At 48.3% G+C, this 18049-nt stretch overlaps 2 protein-coding genes across 6 annotated transcripts; one reads left to right on the forward strand and one right to left on the reverse strand.

The window, feature by feature from the left end:
• The first annotated feature begins 271 nt into the window (after positions 1–271).
• Positions 272–1822, forward strand: hacd4 (3-hydroxyacyl-CoA dehydratase 4). Its single transcript, XM_085901699.1, has 7 exons — positions 272–342; positions 633–739; positions 800–927; positions 993–1102; positions 1165–1271; positions 1469–1594; positions 1661–1822. Coding segments are annotated over exons 1-7 (663 nt in total). The 5' UTR covers positions 272–340; the 3' UTR covers positions 1744–1822.
• On the reverse strand, positions 357–17880 carry focad (focadhesin). 5 transcript variants are annotated; one of them, XM_085901636.1, is made up of 45 exons: positions 17398–17503; positions 15881–15939; positions 15228–15302; positions 14993–15147; positions 14829–14927; positions 13592–13693; positions 13317–13521; positions 13047–13256; positions 12885–12972; positions 12366–12562; positions 12038–12301; positions 10420–10524; positions 10254–10355; positions 10050–10177; positions 9858–9984; positions 9146–9280; positions 8967–9017; positions 8795–8878; positions 8586–8724; positions 8240–8428; positions 8048–8169; positions 7885–7977; positions 7716–7807; positions 7611–7652; positions 7426–7534; positions 7245–7361; positions 6766–7004; positions 6590–6679; positions 6373–6520; positions 5903–6022; positions 5500–5622; positions 5354–5431; positions 5208–5279; positions 5045–5147; positions 4841–4921; positions 4416–4544; positions 4227–4342; positions 3906–4166; positions 3761–3850; positions 3515–3692; positions 3334–3431; positions 3004–3255; positions 2868–2943; positions 1861–1930; positions 357–1707 (listed from the first exon to the last, which is right to left on the reverse strand). In XM_085901636.1, the coding sequence occupies exons 1-45, from the start codon at positions 17456–17458 to the stop codon at positions 1704–1706; spliced, it is 5478 nt and encodes a 1825-aa protein (XP_085757762.1). In that variant the 5' UTR covers positions 17459–17503; the 3' UTR covers positions 357–1703. The 5 variants fall into 5 exon arrangements, with proteins under 5 accessions (XP_085757762.1, XP_085757753.1, XP_085757744.1 ...); XM_085901627.1 differs by having other exon boundaries at positions 358–1930; positions 17398–17502; XM_085901618.1 differs by lacking the exon at positions 17398–17503 and adding an exon at positions 17821–17880 and having other exon boundaries at positions 358–1930; positions 3004–3431.
• Positions 17881–18049: the final 169 nt, after the last annotated feature.

Genomic DNA, 18049 nt, shown 5'->3' on the forward strand with positions numbered 1-18049 from the left:
TACTTTTTCACAAAAGGAGATTCTTTTTAAAATGAAAAGTATTTCAACAAAATAGCTCCTTTGCACTTCATGGCTGAAAATTCTACTTAGTAATAGTCTTTCACCAAAACATCTAAAAACAAACATGAAACAATGTGTGCGTTTCAATTTAAATTCAATCGTAAAAGTGACATAGATATGTTTTTCTTCCTGTTTCCTATGACTGAAAGGCGACAATCAGCCTGAGGAAGTGCAGCTAAGCAAACATTGCAGCTCTTTTCCTGCTTCCGCCTCTGCCCAAAAAAAACCAAAACAAAGCCGTTAGAAGGGCGCTGAAAACAAAGTCGACTTTGAAGAGACAATGTAAGTGAGCCACATTCAATTGATCAGCTTGTACGATTTATTGGCAAACACGTTTGGTTACCATAAGTAGAGAAGAGTGCTGTAAGAAAAAGAGAAAAAGTAACATTAAATTGCATCATGAGCTTGTACGATTTATTGGCAAACACATTTGGTTACGATAAGTAGAGACGAGAGAAGAGATAACATCATTCCAAAAAATTAAATTGCATCATGATGTTACACACTGTGCTGCTTCTTTTGCTGTACAGTCGGGAGTGACCTGTTTTTGTTTTTTTTCTTTTCCACTCCAGGCTCACCTTCAGGCATGCTTACATTTTCTTCTACAATCTGTTCCAGTTCTGCGGACACACATGGATTCTGACAAACATGATCGTCAGGTTTCTCACCTTCGGACAAGGTCGGGCAAATTTCGCTGGCCCTTGACGGCTTGGTCATAAGACACAAATTGTTTTTGCAGATGCCCTCGCAGACACGTTTCACTCGGTCGGCTTGGTCATGAGCTTCTGCCAGTTGCTCTCCGTCTTGGAGATTTTCCACATTGCCAACCGGATCGAGAAAGCCAGACTGCTCCCGCGCCTCTTCCAAGTACGGCCGACGATCTTCCCGGCCCGTGCGGTCCGACCGCACCTGAAGCTTGACGTTGTGTCCAGGTTTTGGAGAAGAACCTCCTCCTGCTCACGCTCATCCGCTTAGACGAAGTTCAGAGCAAACCGGTGGTATGCCTGCAGCTCTTCTTCTGGAACATCTCTGACTTGCTCAGGTGCCCGCTCGAACGCTACGGAAGCATCCGGGCCGGGCCTCAGCGTGCGCTTTTGTGCCCAGGTACCCTCACGAAGTGATGTGCGTGATGGACGCCCCTTCCGCCACCATGCTGTGGGCCCGTTACACTCTGTGGATCCCCGTATACGTCCTCTCCGCCGTCACGGAAGGTGATCCAGTCCCACCCGTTGTAATCAATTCATGAATCAATTCATTCATTTTTATATCATTTTTTTTTTTCAAATAAAAAAATGGAAGTAAAAAAATTCAAATGATGCAAGAATTTGAACATTTTAGTTTGGAGCAGCCTGATGGGTGTGAGAACCTCCAAGATGCACCATATTATTATTATTTTTTTTTCCAACAGGGGTGACGATTTGCCAGGTGATGCTTTACATGGAGCGGGAATCGTCGCTGGCGGGGAACGCAACGGTGGCGGCGCCCGTCCACGGGCCGCTCGTCCCCGTGGTCTCGCTGCCGCTCCTCGTGTTGGGTGAGACGTGGCTTTGGTGGCCGTGAAAGGCGGGAGGGAGTCATTCCAGACAATTTGCCTTCTCAGGAGCTTCGCTCACAGTGTGGCAGTCGCTGAAGGAGAGGCGACATCAGCTGGAGAGGTGGGCCAAGAAGATGAAAAGGAAGTGACTTGGGGAAAAGGCTTCTGGAGCTCAACCTCCCTTGTCACTTGAGCATTGATTCCATTTCCTTGGGATCCATTAAAGATGTGGGGAAAAAATGCTCAAATGGCTTGCCGTAGATTACCATCCGTACGCTCTGGTCCACACCGACTTCTTCTTGAACTCGGGGGAGTGGCGCAAGGCCAACAGAGCCGCTGAAATGACCACAAAAGATAGCTGGGTGACAAAAGATGGCGAGCTAGCGAGATACATACATAGATAGATAGATCGATAGACAGAGAGAGAAAGACAGATAGAGAGAAAGACAGAGAGAGAAAGACAGAGAGAGAGAGAGAGAGACACAGCTAGAGAAAGACATATATATATATATATATATATATATATATACATATATATATATATATACATATATATATATATACATATACATATACACATATACACACATATATATATATATATACATATACATATATACATATATACATATACATATACACACATATATACATATACACATATATATATATATATATATATATATATATACATACATACATACATACATACATATATATATATATACATACATACATACATACATATATATATATATATATATACATACATACATACATACATATATATATATATATATATATATACATACACACATATATATATATATATATATATACATACACATATATATATATATATATATATATATATATATATATATATATATATATATATATATATATATATATATATATATATATATATAGAGAGAGAGAGAGAGAGAGAGAGAGAGAGAGAGAGAGAGAGAGAGAGAGAGAGAGAGAGAGAGAGAGAGAGAGAGAGAGAGAGAGAGAGAGAGAGAGAGAGAGAGAGAGAGAGAGAGAGACAGCTAGAGAGAGAGAGAGAGACAGCTAGAGAGAGAGAGAGAGCGAGCGAGAGAGCTAGAGAGAGAGAGCGAGAGAGCGAGCGAGAGAGCGAGCGAGAGAGCGAGCGAGCGAGAGAGAGAGAGCGAGCGAGCGCGAGAGAGAGAGAGCGAGAGACACTATTGATCCCGGGGGGAAAATTCCGGCTCGAATTTGAATTCCAATCAAAGTCTTTGGGCTTTCTCACCTCGAGCCGCGTGGATCGTCGTCGCAGACAGACTTTGTCCAGGTCCCTCCACCATGCCGAGAAGCCACTCTATGAACTAGCAAAACGGCGACGTCAAACGGAATGTCTCCGGGATAACGACCGATAGGTTTCTCACCTTATGCGAGTGGCAGTTCCAGGGTTCCTTGCGGAGAAGCGGAGGTAAGCTGCGAGGCAGCGCCAGCAGGCAACGCGGCAGGGCGTCCTCCGTCAGCGACTCGGCGCCGTAAAGGCCGTGCGGCGGGGCGGCGGGTTCGGAGGCCGAGCTCCACGGGAACCAGCGCGCCCTGATCCCCAGCAGGAGCGGCATTGTGTGGTCGCCCCAGGAAACCACGGCGGCGGCAAAGACTTGGAACAGGAAGTCCGTGGCCTGCACAAAAGAAGCGCCGACTCCTGTCAAGGCACTGGCCAGTCCACCGCGTGGCAAACGCCGACAAATCCGACGCACCGGTTTGACGTCGGCGCATGAGACGGTGGCGGAACCGTAGGCCACGTTCCGGATGAGCCCCATCAACTCCAGCAGCCACTCCATGCGCTTGGAAACGCCTGCCACGCAAAAAACCGACACGTTTTCTACAGTTTCTTAAAAACAATCAATCAAATAAATTCAATCCATGAAGTCATTGGACCTGTATTGGTGCCGGCGGCCAGGCGACACTGATAGAAGGTCTGCAGGAGGATCCAGCCCACTCGGTGGCTGGGCCGACCGCGGAGCACGCCGGCGATGACGTCGTTCAGAGCCAGCAGCGGAATCCTCCCGCGGGATGCCAGGTAAGCCAAGACGAAACAGCTTTTTTCCATCTGTGTCTAAAAAAAAAGTCACCACATTAGCTCCAAAAAAAAAAAAAGGATTCGCAGCACTTCGCCGTACTTACCTCTGTGACAGCCGCCGTGCGGTCAATCTCCGTATCGGACATCTCGGACAAACATTTGGCGACGCCCACGTAAAAATCCACGTCACCGTCCTAGAAAAGGTTTTAAGGTTATAAAAGGTTTTTTTGAAGGTGACAAACTCGGTACCTTTATCTGGTCGGGCAGCAGGTTGAAGATGGTCTCAGTGGCGGAGGAGAGAAGAGTCCAGCAGGCGGCGGGCGGGTTGGGCGCGGCCATGGCCTCCGCGAGACCCCGCAGCAGAGAGCCACGCAGGGAGTGACGCCGCGCTTCCGGGTCTTCCCGGAAACTCTGCAGGCCCAGAGTCTCCACGAAGAACTGGAGTTTGTCCTCTGGGACGTGCTTCATCCACCAAGAGAGCTTCTCGCACAGAAGGGCCCTCGTCTGGAACTAAATGAGAAACGAGATTTGGAGAATGCAAAAAAAAAAAAAAAAAGTCTCCTCACTTACACCGAGACTGTACACAAGAGGTGAGCTGAGCCAGGAGCCCAGGAAGAGCGAAGCACTCTGAGAAAACTGAGCTTGAGCTGCAGCCAAGGCCACACATTGATGCTGAACCTCCTCACCTGTCAAGACGGGAAATACATTTGGATCAAGCGGCCATTTTAGGAGGCGTCGTGCCTTCCAGTGAGCCGTTACCAAAGCCGAGTCTCATCAGAGGGGACAAGATGGCGCTCCAGTTGACGGGCGGGTACTGGACCCCCGTTGCGACTGAGGCCAGAGGCGTCAGGGCGGTTTGGACCACGCTCGGGTGGGCAAACTCAGGACCTTCCGGGACACAAGGTTTTCAGTGGGGGGGGAGGGGGCATGTGAGAAAAGAATAAAAATCAGATTTGTTTAGTGTCAATAAAATTGTCATACTTAAAAGTCTGTTTTTAAAGGAATCAAATATACAAAATATTCAAAACATTTGTTTCATGTCAAACAAATTGTTTTTTTAAAATGAACCCCTGAAATCAGCTGCAATAAAGTCAACAAATTTGCAGTCGTTTTTTTACCCCCCCCAATAATTCTTGAACCTCTATCACAAATCGTTTGGGCGAGATACGAGCGAATAAGCAAACCTTTCTTTCCCGCCTCTGTGAGCAAGTCCACCACGGCCCTGATGACACTTTTCTCCGTCAGGTAACTAAAATCCTGAGGCACTGGATGGATGGATGGATGGATGGATGGATGGATGGATGGATGGATGGATGGAGCACAACATGCATTTGGTCACGGGTGTTTTTTCACCGAGCGTGTCTTTGACGTTCGGCGCTCGCCGCTACCTGCAGTGTGACTGTGACTGGTGAACGTGTGCGACAAATGCAAGTGGCCCAGCAGGCAGGCGCAGTTGGACTGCAAGCCGATGGCTCCTGAGAAGGACACAATCTGACAAGCACAAGATAGTCAAGAAAGGAAAGGAAAGAAGCCACGGAAGGACGACGTTACCTGCGAGATGGCCCGGATCACCTCGTTGAGTCGGCTCTGCTGATTGGACGGAGGCTCCAGTTGGCTCTTGAGCTGCGCGACGGAAACAAACGCACGCTTGACGGACCAACGTAAAGTCAAAGCAAACGGAGCTGAAGGCTCTTCACCTGAACCAGGTAACTCTCGGACCCCGCCAAAGCCACCAGTCCGTTAACGGCGGCCAGCCGCTGCGTGGTGGGACAACCCTGAAAACGACAAACATCTTCCGGCACCGCTTGCACACAACGACAAAAGACCGAAAAAAAAGTCGCACCTCTGCCAGTAAAATCTTAACCCAGGCAGCCAGGAGTCGAGGTTGGAGGTCCTCGGCTTTGCCGTGGCCGCACAGCGACAGGCCGTGGACCGCCAGGCCCAGAGCCATGGAGAAGCCGGGAGTCTGAACAATAGAAAAGCCATCTCAGGGAGGGAGGGAAGAAGGAAGGAAGGAAGGAAGGAAGGAAGGAAGGAAGGAAGGAAGGAAGGAAGGAAGGAAGGAAGGAAGGAAGGAAGGAAGGAAGGAAGGAAGGAAGGAAGGAAGGAAGGAAGGAAGGAAGGAAGGAAGGAAGGAAGGAGAAATAAACAAGGATGTGTAAAAGATTGGTGGAAGGATGAAGGAGAATTAGCTAGAAGGAAAGGATGTCAGAAAAGAATGCATCAGAATCCAATTTGCGTCGGACCTGCTGGCTCTCCTCGGTCAAGGTGCGCAGAGTGGCCACGGCCTGGTCGGCTTTGGCGCCATCCACGAGGCCGACGCTGAAGGCCGAAACGCTGACGCACGCCACCGAGTAGGCCAAAACCTGCACGCCATTTTTTTTTTGGGGTTTTGTGCAAAATGTTAACAAATCAAAATGTTCTTTTCATTTGATGAACTAATGGCTCAATGACTTTGATGGCGAAAAATACAATTCAACCAAAATACCTACAATGCCTTTTGGTGAAGTGGTAGTTGAATATATTAGGAATAGAAGAAAAAAAAAAAAAAAAACATTTTTGTACAATTTTTCTATTGCTAATGGAACAAGACAGATAAGCAAGAGAGAGGATTTTTTTTTTTTTTTTCTAAAAATGGGCTCTATAAATTTCTGTTCAAGAATTTAAAGTTGAACTGATTTTCCATCCATATTTCCACAGTTTCTTGTCTTGGTACCTCTTGCATCACGCGCGGCTGTCCGGCGCTGTCGTGCAGGGCGCTCAGCAGCTTGTCCAGCGTTTGGGCCGCCCGGCCGTGTTGCTGCGTCTGCCCGTTGTTGCAAAGCGCACAAAGCTCCAGCGCCAGACCCAACAAGCAGCCCGTACTGAACAAGGGGGGACACAAATGAGTCCACTGGAGTCCCTCTCCGAGATCCCCTCCACGGCGGACTGACTTGTATTCCGCACGGGTGTCGAAAGCGCAAGCTTCCAGCGCCGAGAGAGCGTCGAGGAGGAGCTCGGCGTCCTTCTGAGGAGTGACGTCGCTAGAGCGGGTGGGGAAAAAAAATTTCAAGTGAGCTAGGATTTTATCTCGGGAGGTCTGTCGAGCAAGAAATTCTTCCCAAAATACCCGAGGCGCTGCTGATGCAAGCCGGACAGCACCATGCCGAGGGCCAGTCCGGAGTGGAACTGAACGGCCTGGGAGTCGTCTTCGGCGGGCGACCCGGGCAGGCCGGCCCGCAGCGCCGACAACACCTGCCTCAGACGGTCTTGATGCCACCAAACCAGCACCGGCACCAGCAGGGACAGCGCTAGGCTGGCGCAGGAGCGAGCGATGCCGCTCGCCGTGCTCTCGCCCGAATAAGAGCGCTGAGGACGAGAGCGAGCGTGGATAGAAGAAGTCATAGCACCCCTGATCTAATGGCAACTTTTTGCAAGATGAGAGCAAGTTCAATCATGGTAGAACTCTCCAAAGCACCCAACAACTCAAATGAATGACAGCGGGACTAAAAACAACTCAAATGATGTGGTTGCACAAGTGTGCACACCCTCTTCTAACTCTCAGACCTGGCGACTTCTCTTGGAAAAACATTAAGAGGCCCAACTTACATGCAGGTACCACGGAAAGACTTGCCCGCTGGCCTTGTAGCTACTGCTGATGATGCTGAGCAGGGTGTCCAGCAGCATTGCCAACCAACTGCTGGTGGGCACAAACTCGGGTCCGGCCTGAAAGCGGGAAAACACCTCGGACGTGCGATCTGGCCTCGGAATCAGACAGCCGACGTCTTACCGTGAGGCCGGAGTCGCTATCGGCGGGCAGGTTGCGCTCGTATTTAGCCAGCACGGCCGCCAGCGCGCTCAGAGCCAGTACGGAATTTCCCTGAACAACGGGACTGTCCCTGAACGCCACATAGCACAGACGTTAGCGCCTTAGCCTGTCTAAAAGGTAGCGGCGCCTCCTTCGCCTTTACTCACTTGGTGGCGGCTCGGATTGAATCCGTCAGGTGGTCTCTGGCCCTGAGGACGGCGAGAGTTGATCGCAGCTGATGAAGATGGTGTGAAGATGATTGAGAAGCTCACCACAGCCAGGCGCAGTGTTGCTTGTAGCGCAGTTCTTCTTGGTCCTCTTGGTCGCTTTTGCGCCGCTGCATTTCCAGATCGGCGCGTCGACCCTGTGGACAAAAACAGATATTTTGAGTGCGTCCGAATGGTACCTTCGACCCTAAAAGCAAATGTGAGAAGAAGCCACCTCGAGGACTGCGTGGAAGGTGGCGTTCATGAAACTGCGCCACGCTTGAGGGAGGAGCAGCGCGCCGTGCCATTCGGACGGCTGAATGTTCACCTGCGGATGGAGCGTACCCAAATGTCAGATTTCCTCCTCCCCCCCCCTCCCCCCACCCTTTGGTCAGTACTTCGTGAATGAGGGCGCTCATGGTTTGCTGGTAGCTTCGGCTTCGGCTGAGGAGGAAGCGCGCGATGGGTCGCCCCTCGCGATCCGTCTGCTGCGGGAGCTCGTGGCAAAGCAGCAGGCCGGCTGCAACCAGGAACATGTGACGGACGGACGGACGGACGGACACATTTGCTAAAAACTTGCCAACGCTCACCCGCCAGTCCCGCCTTGAGCCCCGGCTGCTTGTTCTTCTCGTAGGACTTGAGCATAAAGGCCGGGATCCCCGCCAGGGTTTTACCTCGGTCCGAACGCCAAGCGTCTCCCCGCAGGGCGGAAAAATACACGCCCCTCGGCATCTGGCTCATCTCTTGCTTGACCAGCGATGTCAGGAAATGCTCCAAGGCTGCCCCCCCACCCGTGTAACACACGTCGACCTTTCAGTCATTTGCCACACTTTGCTTATCACAGAGGTGAATGATTCTCACGGGTGCCACTAGAGGGCGCTGTACCACATTACATTTTTAGATCCAAATATAGAGACACGCTGTGATGTCATTGACCTGGTAAAGCAGGCGAGGGGGTGAGAGTCAGCAACTTGACATACGACGAGCCCGTGACCGAGAGGTCTCCCTCTTCCTCCTTCCCCGTTTGCTCCTCATCCTCGTCTTTCTGCTCGGGCGGCGGCGCTACGGGCCTGGCCTACGACGGACATTGCGGAAATGAACGATTGTGGATCGGCACGAGAAAACATAGGTGAATTTCAACTTACTGCCTCGGGGAGATGATTGATGGTGTGATTCGCTTCTGGGAAGTCCGCCAAGGCCCGAAAACCACAGCTGGCTACATCCGGATCCTGTTGCCCCCACCAACAAAAAAAAAAAAGGGCTCAAAGAGGCACCTGTCACAATATCAAATTTTTCACGGGTGTTTCTTACACAGACCTTGTTGACAGCATAATGCCAGAGAAAGCTGACCGCTTCATCTTTTAGTTTCTATTAAAAATAACAATCATTAGAAAAAAAGTGAAAAAAATCAATTAAAATGAATGTTTTTGTTGTTTTTTTCGGAAATGACTGTAATAGCTTGACTATTATGAGTATATTAATACTGAAGTACTCACCTCATATTCTTCAGATTTGACAGCGAGTTGGGGAACCAGAGCCAGAAGCTGAGAAACCGCCTTGACCATCAGTGAACGAGAGTCGCATCTCAGGTCCGGTCCAAGAGTTCTCCATGTAGACACGATGTCCACTACCTGCAAAACAAATTGGAAAACAACAAAGCTCTTTTGTGGAAAAATGTAATTCATTGCTAGAATATTTTTCTTGCCGGGACTTCTGAATGAAAAATTCAGTCCAAAGTGGCCAAACGAACAAAAATGTGGACATACGAGAGTTCAGGCACTCCACCGCTAGGTGGCGGCAGTGAATTCCATAACAAAGCGTGAAGGTAGTAGAGTATTTTGTTCTTGAGTGCCGCTGCCATTTTCCATTTTTATGTTCTGCCAGATGTTTACATATAATGAATATGGTGTCGCATATTGTAATACAAATTGATTTATTACTAGTGTTTGTATCAATACACGGGAAGAAGACCTTAAAAAGATAATTGCATTTTCATCCATGCATTTTCTGAACCACTTTGTCCTCACGTAAATCGCAATACCATGGGGGGAAAGCAGATCTTTTTTTAAATGATGTGGCTGTATGGAACATAGCGCCCCTCGGTGGCCAGAGTCTGCACGGCAGACGACGCAACACAAGGCCACTCATTTGAAGACCATGACCATGAACAGCCAAATATTTCAATTGCATAGCTAATCATTTGCCCACCTCGGCACGGCACAGCTCCTGCAGTCCTTGCAGGGCCAGCACGGCAGGGGTCACCTGGTCGGCTCTGCTGCACTGCTTGAGAGTCAACGCGATGGCGGCCAACATGTCGCTTCCGTGCTGGTAAGGCCTGCACGACGCACACGGTCAACTTAGCAAAAAGACTTTCAAGCTAACCCCGAACGACCACGAGACCTTTCTCGGCAGATGTCTCGAAGACAGGCGGCTCGGGCCAACACTTGCTCCCACTGGGTTTCTCTCCCCGTCACCACCCTGTTGTCCGGCTGAGCCAGCAGACGCTGAAGCTCGGGGTAGACGCGGTCCTGGCGGGGGAGAGGACAGGTCAAGAACGCTGAGGGTGGTGGAATAATGTCAAGCGTCGGGATCCAGGCGGCCCACCTGCTTCTTCCAAAGCGTCGTGGTGAGTCGCATGGCGGCTGCTTTGAGTTTGAGGTTGCTGGCCAGCAGGCCGAGAGTCTGCAGCACCGCGGGGACACAGAGCTGCGACACAAAGACGCTTTTTAGCCTTCCGCACAAATGTACCTTCCATCTTCTCGCTCGCTACCTTGTGGGTGCCGAGGTTCGGCAGGCACTGGAGCAGAGCGTGCGTCAAGCTCGGATCCTTTTCTTTGCCCAGCTTGAACAGCACCACGGGAAGAAGGGACGGCACCTGTGATACACAAACGTCGCATCAATCGGCGAGCGAGATGATTTATCTCGACTTTTCTTCCCGTCTTTTAACAAAAGGGGCCGGCTACCCTAGCAACAATTTACGGACTCGTCTGAGGAGAACAATCCAATTTGTCAACAGGCATCTTCCATTTCATAAATGGCCGCTCCGGTGCAAGTGGCACTGTGGGAGCAATTAGAACAGCGGGGGGAATCCTCTTAACGAGCAGCCTTGGCACCGCCTGTTATTTCACATCATTGTCTGGGGGGGGTTTGCGGAGACTCACGTTGCAGTCCCGAGGGCTCGGAGGGATATGTCAGTCAGCGACAGAAAGCTTTTCTTTTTTTTTTTAACATAAAAAAATGTGCATAAATGTCATTTAAGTAGCCAATGGAGAGCTTCAAAGAGCGGAACCAGACTGACATTGGGTTGAAAATTCATTTTGGCCAACAAGCGAGTGTCACTTAAAGCAACGGTGCTGCATGAGAAGTCACAGATGGTGTAGAGTCTTGACTTTCATGTCGCGAGCAAGTTGGGAGGCAAAAATAAAAAAAGCCGTTGAGTTGAGCCGCCACCCAATTCGAGTCACACTATCACTTTGGCTTGTGTATGTCACGTTTGTTGTATTCACACATTAGCCTAGCTAGCTGTGCTAACAAAATTGGGAGTCACGTCATCACTTGGCTTGTGTATGTTAAGTTTGCAGTATTCACACATTAGCCTAGCTAGCTGTACTAACAACAATTGGAGTCACGATATCACTTGGATTGTGGATGTCAAGTTTGCTGTATTCATACATTAGCCACTTTACATTCTGCTAGCTAACGCGAAGCTGTGCTAACCTGTTTGTTTTTTTTCCATGTCGTCAAAGCGCTCTGTTTGCATAGACTGAGTTTATTTTTACTTTCTCAATTTAACGCCTGACTAACATCAAGCTTAATGACAATTTGAGCTGTTATCGGTGAGCTAAATTGAGAAGCTAAAATAGCTTTCCTGTCTTGGGGGGTTTAAAAGTGACGGATAAAGTGAGTTTCTCAGAAGACACTTTTTATATTCCCATGTTGAATGGATTTATATTTTTTTTTCTCCAGAGGCAGCTTCTTTTCATTTTTTTCGTCTCTTTGTTACCAAGGGTTTGTTTTTGGATAGGTTGGGGATAAAAAAAAAAAAAGAAAAATTAAACTCCAAATTTATATTTTTTTTCCATCAACAAAAGAACTGATTGTTCGATAATATATTTAAACCCTGACAATGGTCTTTTTTTTTTTTTAAATGTCAAGTTTTTTAATTATTTTAATATTTTGCATCGATATAGGTTTCGGACAGAACAAAAATATGAATATTCATGCTTGAATATGATACCGAGGTGAGGAGCTTCATTTGGAGGCCACCGAGTTTACACAAACGACCCAAAAAAACAACAACTCTTATTTTGAAAACAGAGAGGCGGCCATTTTGAAAATGCAGAATTTGAAACGCAAACAGGCAAGTCTTGTCAAACGACGTCACTCACCTGGCGGGGGTCGGCGGCTGCGACGGCCCGTATGGCATCCAAAGCCAAGCGGCAGACCTGGTCCTGGCCAGTGAGGAGAAGGTGGGCCACCGTGAGAGCGAGGGAACTCGGCAGGTGCTGCTGGCTTGACGACAGAGCCGAGGTGAGCGAAAGGAGCCAATCGACGGCCGCCCAAGGGTTCTCCACCGCTCTGCGGAGCGTGGACACGGCCGCTCTCAGCTCGCTGAACCAGGGCGTGAGAAGAAGCTTCTCCGGTAGAGGAGACTGGCAAGAAGAAGAAGGTCATCTTCATCTCAGAATCTCATTCTTATTTGACAGTCCAAGTTACCTGTTGGAGTTGAGCGGTTTGCCTGGTGACGCTACGTAACAGGCTCTGAGCCAGCTTCTGGTTGAGCTCGTGCGTGTGGCGCTCTGCGAGCAGCTCGGTGACATCTGAGCAGGACAGGAGCTGCAGCACGGGGTGAACCAGGACCGGACTCAACCAGTGGGAGGGCTCAGTGGTGTGCTCGGGAGCTAAAGTTAGTGCTGGACAGAAAGTGGACAGAAGGTAATGGAAATGAGCAGAATCAGAGTGTGTGTGTGTCTGTATATCACATTAAAGGATTTATTTTTATTGAATTTTTTTTATATACATATAAAAGAAAAAAAAATCTATAAAAATAAATCCTTAAATATATAAAGTAGACAGAAGGTTACGGAAATGAGCAAAAAACAACTATATGTATATATATATATATATATATATAAATGGATACATTTCAAGACTTATTGATTTTTAAAATTTTATATCTCCATAAAATAAAATAAAATAAATAACATCTGTACTTTTTTTTGGAGTGATTTTTACCAAGACTGAGCAGGCTGCTCTGTTGCGCTGCAGGGGCCTCAAACAGGAGCAAAGCAACAGCCATGAGCATCTCATCCAAAGGCAGCTTCTAAAAACAAACGCAGCACGATGATTTGTCGTCGGGGTCACATCACGCAGATGATGGCCGGCCGGCCGGCTGACCTGTCGACACGTCGGGATGATCTCTGTCATCAAGCCCACCAGCGGTCGACAGTCTCCGCCGAAGCTGAGGCAGCTCTGACACGCGCAGAGCAACTGGAGCAGGAGACGCACTCTCTGGCTCGTCCAGGCGTCTTCACGCTTCTCCGACAAGGCGGGAAGCAAAGCGCTGATCAGCCACTGCAGCTCCAGCACCGCCTCCGCATCGTCCACCTGCCGTGACAGCCATTTTCCAGCCTCACCTCAAGCTTTCAGAAGTGTCAGCCAACTCACCGGCACGTGCGGCACCAGTCGGCAGAAGCACCGGAGAAGGCTGTCGGATGGCGGCGAACTCTCGTCCCGCGTGCCGAGCCCACCCGCGGGGAGCAGCGTCCGCAGAAGACCCTGGCGAAGGAAGCCGTGCTCGGCCCGCCTCTCGGGTTGGCAGTAGAGGTAGCGTAGAAAGGGGACCAGCATGGCCACGTAGGCGGGCTCCTTTCTGCGTCATCAGAGACCACGTCGGCGCCATCAACAAGATTTCATATTGGGTGAATTGATCTTGTGCTTGCCTGTCAACAGCCTGCTGGACAAAGTCACGGATCTCGGCGAGAATGGCGGTCCAGCAGTCCGGGCGGTTCTCCAAAGCCGTAATTAATGGGTGAGGATCACTCCTAAGGAAAAGGACAGGACAGAAGCTTTTTAAAAGGCAAAACTCTACTACTCTACAGTTTTCAACCATGGGGGGGGGAATAATCATCTCTCCTTTTAGTGGATTTATAATTCAAAAAAATTCATACAATGTTGTTACATCCAGAAAAAAATAAAGACTACTTCCACACCCATCAAGTCCAGACTAAACACTGACAGTCAAATCCAAGGTGAGGTCCCGAGGGTCACTCCCCCTCCCCCCCACACCTTGCGGGCCCACTCAACTCATTCTGGGTCCCATCAATCCACACAAAAGGAAGTTCAGCGACCCAGACGGAGTGACCCCTCTCTTTTCTTTGCACTCTTAATCATCTTGGTGACCATCTTCAACCTTCCTTGCTCGTCCCTCGTCCGCCCGCCAACTCTCATCCATCAGCCTCTCGCACCCTTCGCAATCGTTCAGGAAGCAGCAAAAAGGAAGTAAAAATCCATCATACGCATTTTCGTCCCACTATAAAGTGGGGAAAAAAAAAAAAAAAAAAACTCATTCACTGCCAACCCAGTTAGTATCCTTGACGTCTATAACCGTTCGTGGCACTGAATGAGTAAAGACTCCAACGCTTTAACATTCTGATGAAGATTTCACCACAGCGTCCCTCAGCAGGGGTCACCCAGATGGATTAAGACTATTTTGGGATGCGGCTCTAGATTTCGACTTTTCAGATTGCGCAGGACAGCGGCGAGCGGCCGCTTAACAATGGCCGCCAGCGTGCGGCCTCCGCGAATCCGCCGCCACTTAAGAGCGGCGGGCCGAGGCCCCGACGGCGGCTCCAGACGCCGAAACATATTCATCCTCCCGCCGGGGAGGCGGACAGATGCGGAGAGGACAAAGGGAGTGGTAAGAATGTGAGCGAGCGCCTGAAAAAAAAATGAGAGGAGAAAGAAAGGCAAGCACAAAGCCATTCAGAGTTTTTGTGAGCAGCTTGAGGACGGGAAAAAGAAGTTGTGGCCTTGTTGACATATTTGGTGCTTTTCTGGTTTCAGATTTTCTTTTGGTTTTTTTATAGGGGGGGGGGGGTTATTTCAGATTCATCCACCTAATTGTAATATCTCAAAATAGACAAGCCAAGTCAATCAAAAATGGAGACTCCAACTGACCTGATCCCGTAAGGACATCCGAAGCTTACGTCTGGGTCTCGGCGCTCCGTCTGGATCCGCAGCAGCTCGGCCACGACTTTCACCAAGCCCTGAGCGTTCCTGAGGACGGCTCCGGTCAAAAAGCGGCACGACGGAAGCAAAAAAATGCCGATGAGACGGCATACCGTGCGGAAGGCAGCAGGTTGAGGACGCCGTTGAGGACGTGGCGTAGGTCGGCGTGGCCTTGCTCCACCAGAAGCACGACGGCGTGGCAGCAGGCCGAGCGCACGGCGGCGCACTCGCCGCAGCAACGCTCCCATAGCGTCTCCAGCGCCGAGCCCTGATGTGACACGGCCAGAGTTTGAGCACTTGCGGGCGGCACAAATGTATCATAATAATCATATCTTCCACCATATTCACCTGGGTGCAAGACAGGCTGATTTGTTCATTTGGCCCTTTCTCTTTCAGCACGGCAGCAACCAGCCTTCTCACCGCCTGCAAAAAAAGAAAGAAAAAATATTAGACCAGAGTTGCATGTTGATCATTACACCGTGGAGGAAAGGATTTATTGATCCCTTGCTTCATTTGTAAACATGCTAGCTTACAAAAGAAATGGTGGTTTTTTTTTTTGATGATGGTAATTTGAGCGAAAAGCACGGTAGGCTGCTTTTTCACAGCTTGGGACACGCTACACTTATTTCAAATTCCTCACGTTCCTCCTTAATGCACTTTTGAATTTGGCTAACATCTTAATAAATAAATAAATAGACAAATAAATACATAAATAAAAATAAAAATAATTAAATCAAGCAATAAATAAATACAATCAATAAAATAATAATAATCTTCAACATCTTGTTATTCTCGCCTTGAAATCACGTTCAGGAAAAAAAGGAGTATGGTCAGAAGAAGAAACCCAACTTGAGGTATTTGGAGGCGGAAACATCATGTGTGTGAGAAAAGACTGAAGACATGTCGTGGATCTTGCAGAGTGACCAAAAATGTTTGGAAAAGATAAATGGAGAAGCATATTTAGGCCACCAATCTCCAACCTTTGCTCTTCCTTCACTCACCTGGGCTTGAATGATGGGGCTGTGGAAGTCAAGGCGCACCTTCAAGGCCTCCATCGTGCCTATGAAAGCAGCAGAACTTGGTAAGGAACACAATACTTTTCAGCACGGTTGGGGGGCGGGGGGGGGTTGGCCCCGCCCTCCCACGAAAAACAGGTATCAGGTGTCAGCTTGTGAAAGACAAGTGATGCGGCCACCTGTCGCCCTCGCACAAAGATTCAGAAGACGGCAGCGCTCGGAGGTACACAACCTTTGAAAGACGATCCCCCGTCCCGAAGCAAACGACATAAATCACGGTTACATTATTGTCATGTCAGCAGAATGGCGGGCCCACGTTTGCTCATCTCACCAGACTTGACTTGATTCTGAAAATGTTTGTGTCTGCTGTTTTGGCAGAAAAAAAAAGTCGATATAACGGTTTAACATGACCACAGGCCTAAAGCCAGCACCCGCCCAAAACAACCCAACCCAACCCAAGCCCCCCCCCCCCCCCAAACTGTTATCTATGTGATAAGCCAGTGTGCTCTACTGTCCAACAGCAGCACGCCGGCCCTCCGGCTCTCATCGCCAAGCTGCTCGACAAGCGACACGAGCAGGTAAGTCGGCTGCACCTGCTGCTGCTCACCCTCGGCAAAAAAAAAAAAAAAAAAAATAGCACAAAGAACAAGAGCGATTTTGAGGATGTCTTCTTGTACCGTCGTTTCAAAAATGAAAATCGATAAAGCTTAGGATTCGTTGTGCTATCATAAACATGGCGGTTTTAGATTTTCAAGCCTTTGCGGATGGACGTGTTCCCAGCGGGTTTCTGTTGCATATTTTCCATGGTGCTGGACAATATGGACCTGCGACTGCAAAGTTCTGCATTAGCGACAGATGGGAGGACAATGCTGCAGTAGTTGTTGAGCCAACAGAGCTTTTGAAAGGCTTTGCTATCTATGCACACGCCAAACGCGATATGGGAGTCTGAGAGGCCTTTCAGGTGCCACGTCATGGTCCACCACAGCAATAGTATTGAACCTGTTCTTGCTAAATGAGAACAAAAATCTATCTTCAATTTCTCGAGTTGATTTTCAATACAAGACAGTTTGACCTATGACATCCATTGACAGAAAGCAGCCCGCAATCGCTTAGAATCACCTCATGATGTTTCTCGTCTGTGTTTTAGGATGACAAAATACAAAAGGGGCATAAACAACTTGAAATTTATTCGGAACTAGAACACATGCCTAGACCAGTTCTACCACGCACCGTTTCCATTGGCCGTTTGCGCAGAATAAAATTAAGCTGACAAGCAAACGATTTAACAATGGAATCTGTCAAACTAACTAAAATCTAACGTGAAATCAATTGTGGGTGCAGTTTAGCATAAAACATAACACTGCGACCTGTTTGGACTTTCGTATTCGTGTTAGTCTTTTATTTTAGTTTTTTTTAAAGCGGATATTTATATTTCTCTGTTGCGACTGTAATAAGCCACTGTGAGGCTAACCCGCTAATATATAATAGCAAGCCATAAACACCAGAAAGCAACGCGATCCAAATCGGCCCGTCAAGTCGTGCAGTATAATAGCTATTGTGCATCAGGTAGGTAAATTGAGTAATGTTAGCGTTTCATTCAAAGCCAAATTAGACTTTTTACGTGGACCTTTTTAGAAACTTTACCTCATGTAGGGGTTCGGTAGAGCGTGGACATACGGCAATGACCGAGGGCCAAACTTGGTGAGATTTCAAAAAATAAAAATACAAACTATATATGTATATAGTCCCAGCTAAAACTAAAGTAGAGATGCGATTGGATGGATATCAGTAGATCCAATTTTTATATATAAAATATTCATATATTTGAACTTGAATTGTGTTGATTGTACATAATTGTTTAATTTACGTCGAAAAAACAAGAACGCGGCGTGTTAGCGGCTTGAAAGCAGCGTGATGCGACTTGCCTTCTGTTCTCCCATTGGTTATTCCCCTCGTGCTCCCTCAAGCATTGGGCCGCGCATGCGCTTTGTCGCTCTGTCAACAAGGTGGCGGGATTGAGCAATAAAACCACGGGTAGACGAATGCACTATTGCATTCAAAACATTTATTTTTTCTATATATCGTATGGCAACCAACGATATATTTTACACAGGAAAATATAATCCGTGCATTTTTACGATTTTTTCCCCCTCA

This window comes from Syngnathus leptorhynchus, chromosome 2 (genome assembly GCF_054491065.1).
Source record: "Syngnathus leptorhynchus isolate UIUO chromosome 2, UIUO_Slep, whole genome shotgun sequence".
Classification (NCBI taxonomy): Eukaryota; Metazoa; Chordata; class Actinopteri; order Syngnathiformes; family Syngnathidae; genus Syngnathus; species Syngnathus leptorhynchus.

Excerpts from the sequence above, each read along its gene's own strand:
- hacd4 (XM_085901699.1), top strand. Across the intron at positions 740-799 it reads GTTTCTCACCTTCGGACAAG|ATGCCCTCGCAGACACGTTT; the intron begins GTCGGGCAAATT and ends TTGTTTTTGCAG. Across the intron at positions 928-992 it reads TGCTCCCGCGCCTCTTCCAA|GTTTTGGAGAAGAACCTCCT; the intron begins GTACGGCCGACG and ends CGTTGTGTCCAG.
- focad (XM_085901611.1), bottom strand. The coding sequence starts at position 17,458 with ATGCACAATAGCTATTATACTGCACGACTTGACGGGCCGATTTGGATC. Across the intron at positions 8,170-8,239 it reads GCTCAAGGCGGGACTGGCGG|CCGGCCTGCTGCTTTGCCAC; the intron begins GTGAGCGTTGGC and ends TCCTGGTTGCAG. Across the intron at positions 7,362-7,425 it reads ATAGCGACTCCGGCCTCACG|GCCGGACCCGAGTTTGTGCC; the intron begins GTAAGACGTCGG and ends TCCCGCTTTCAG.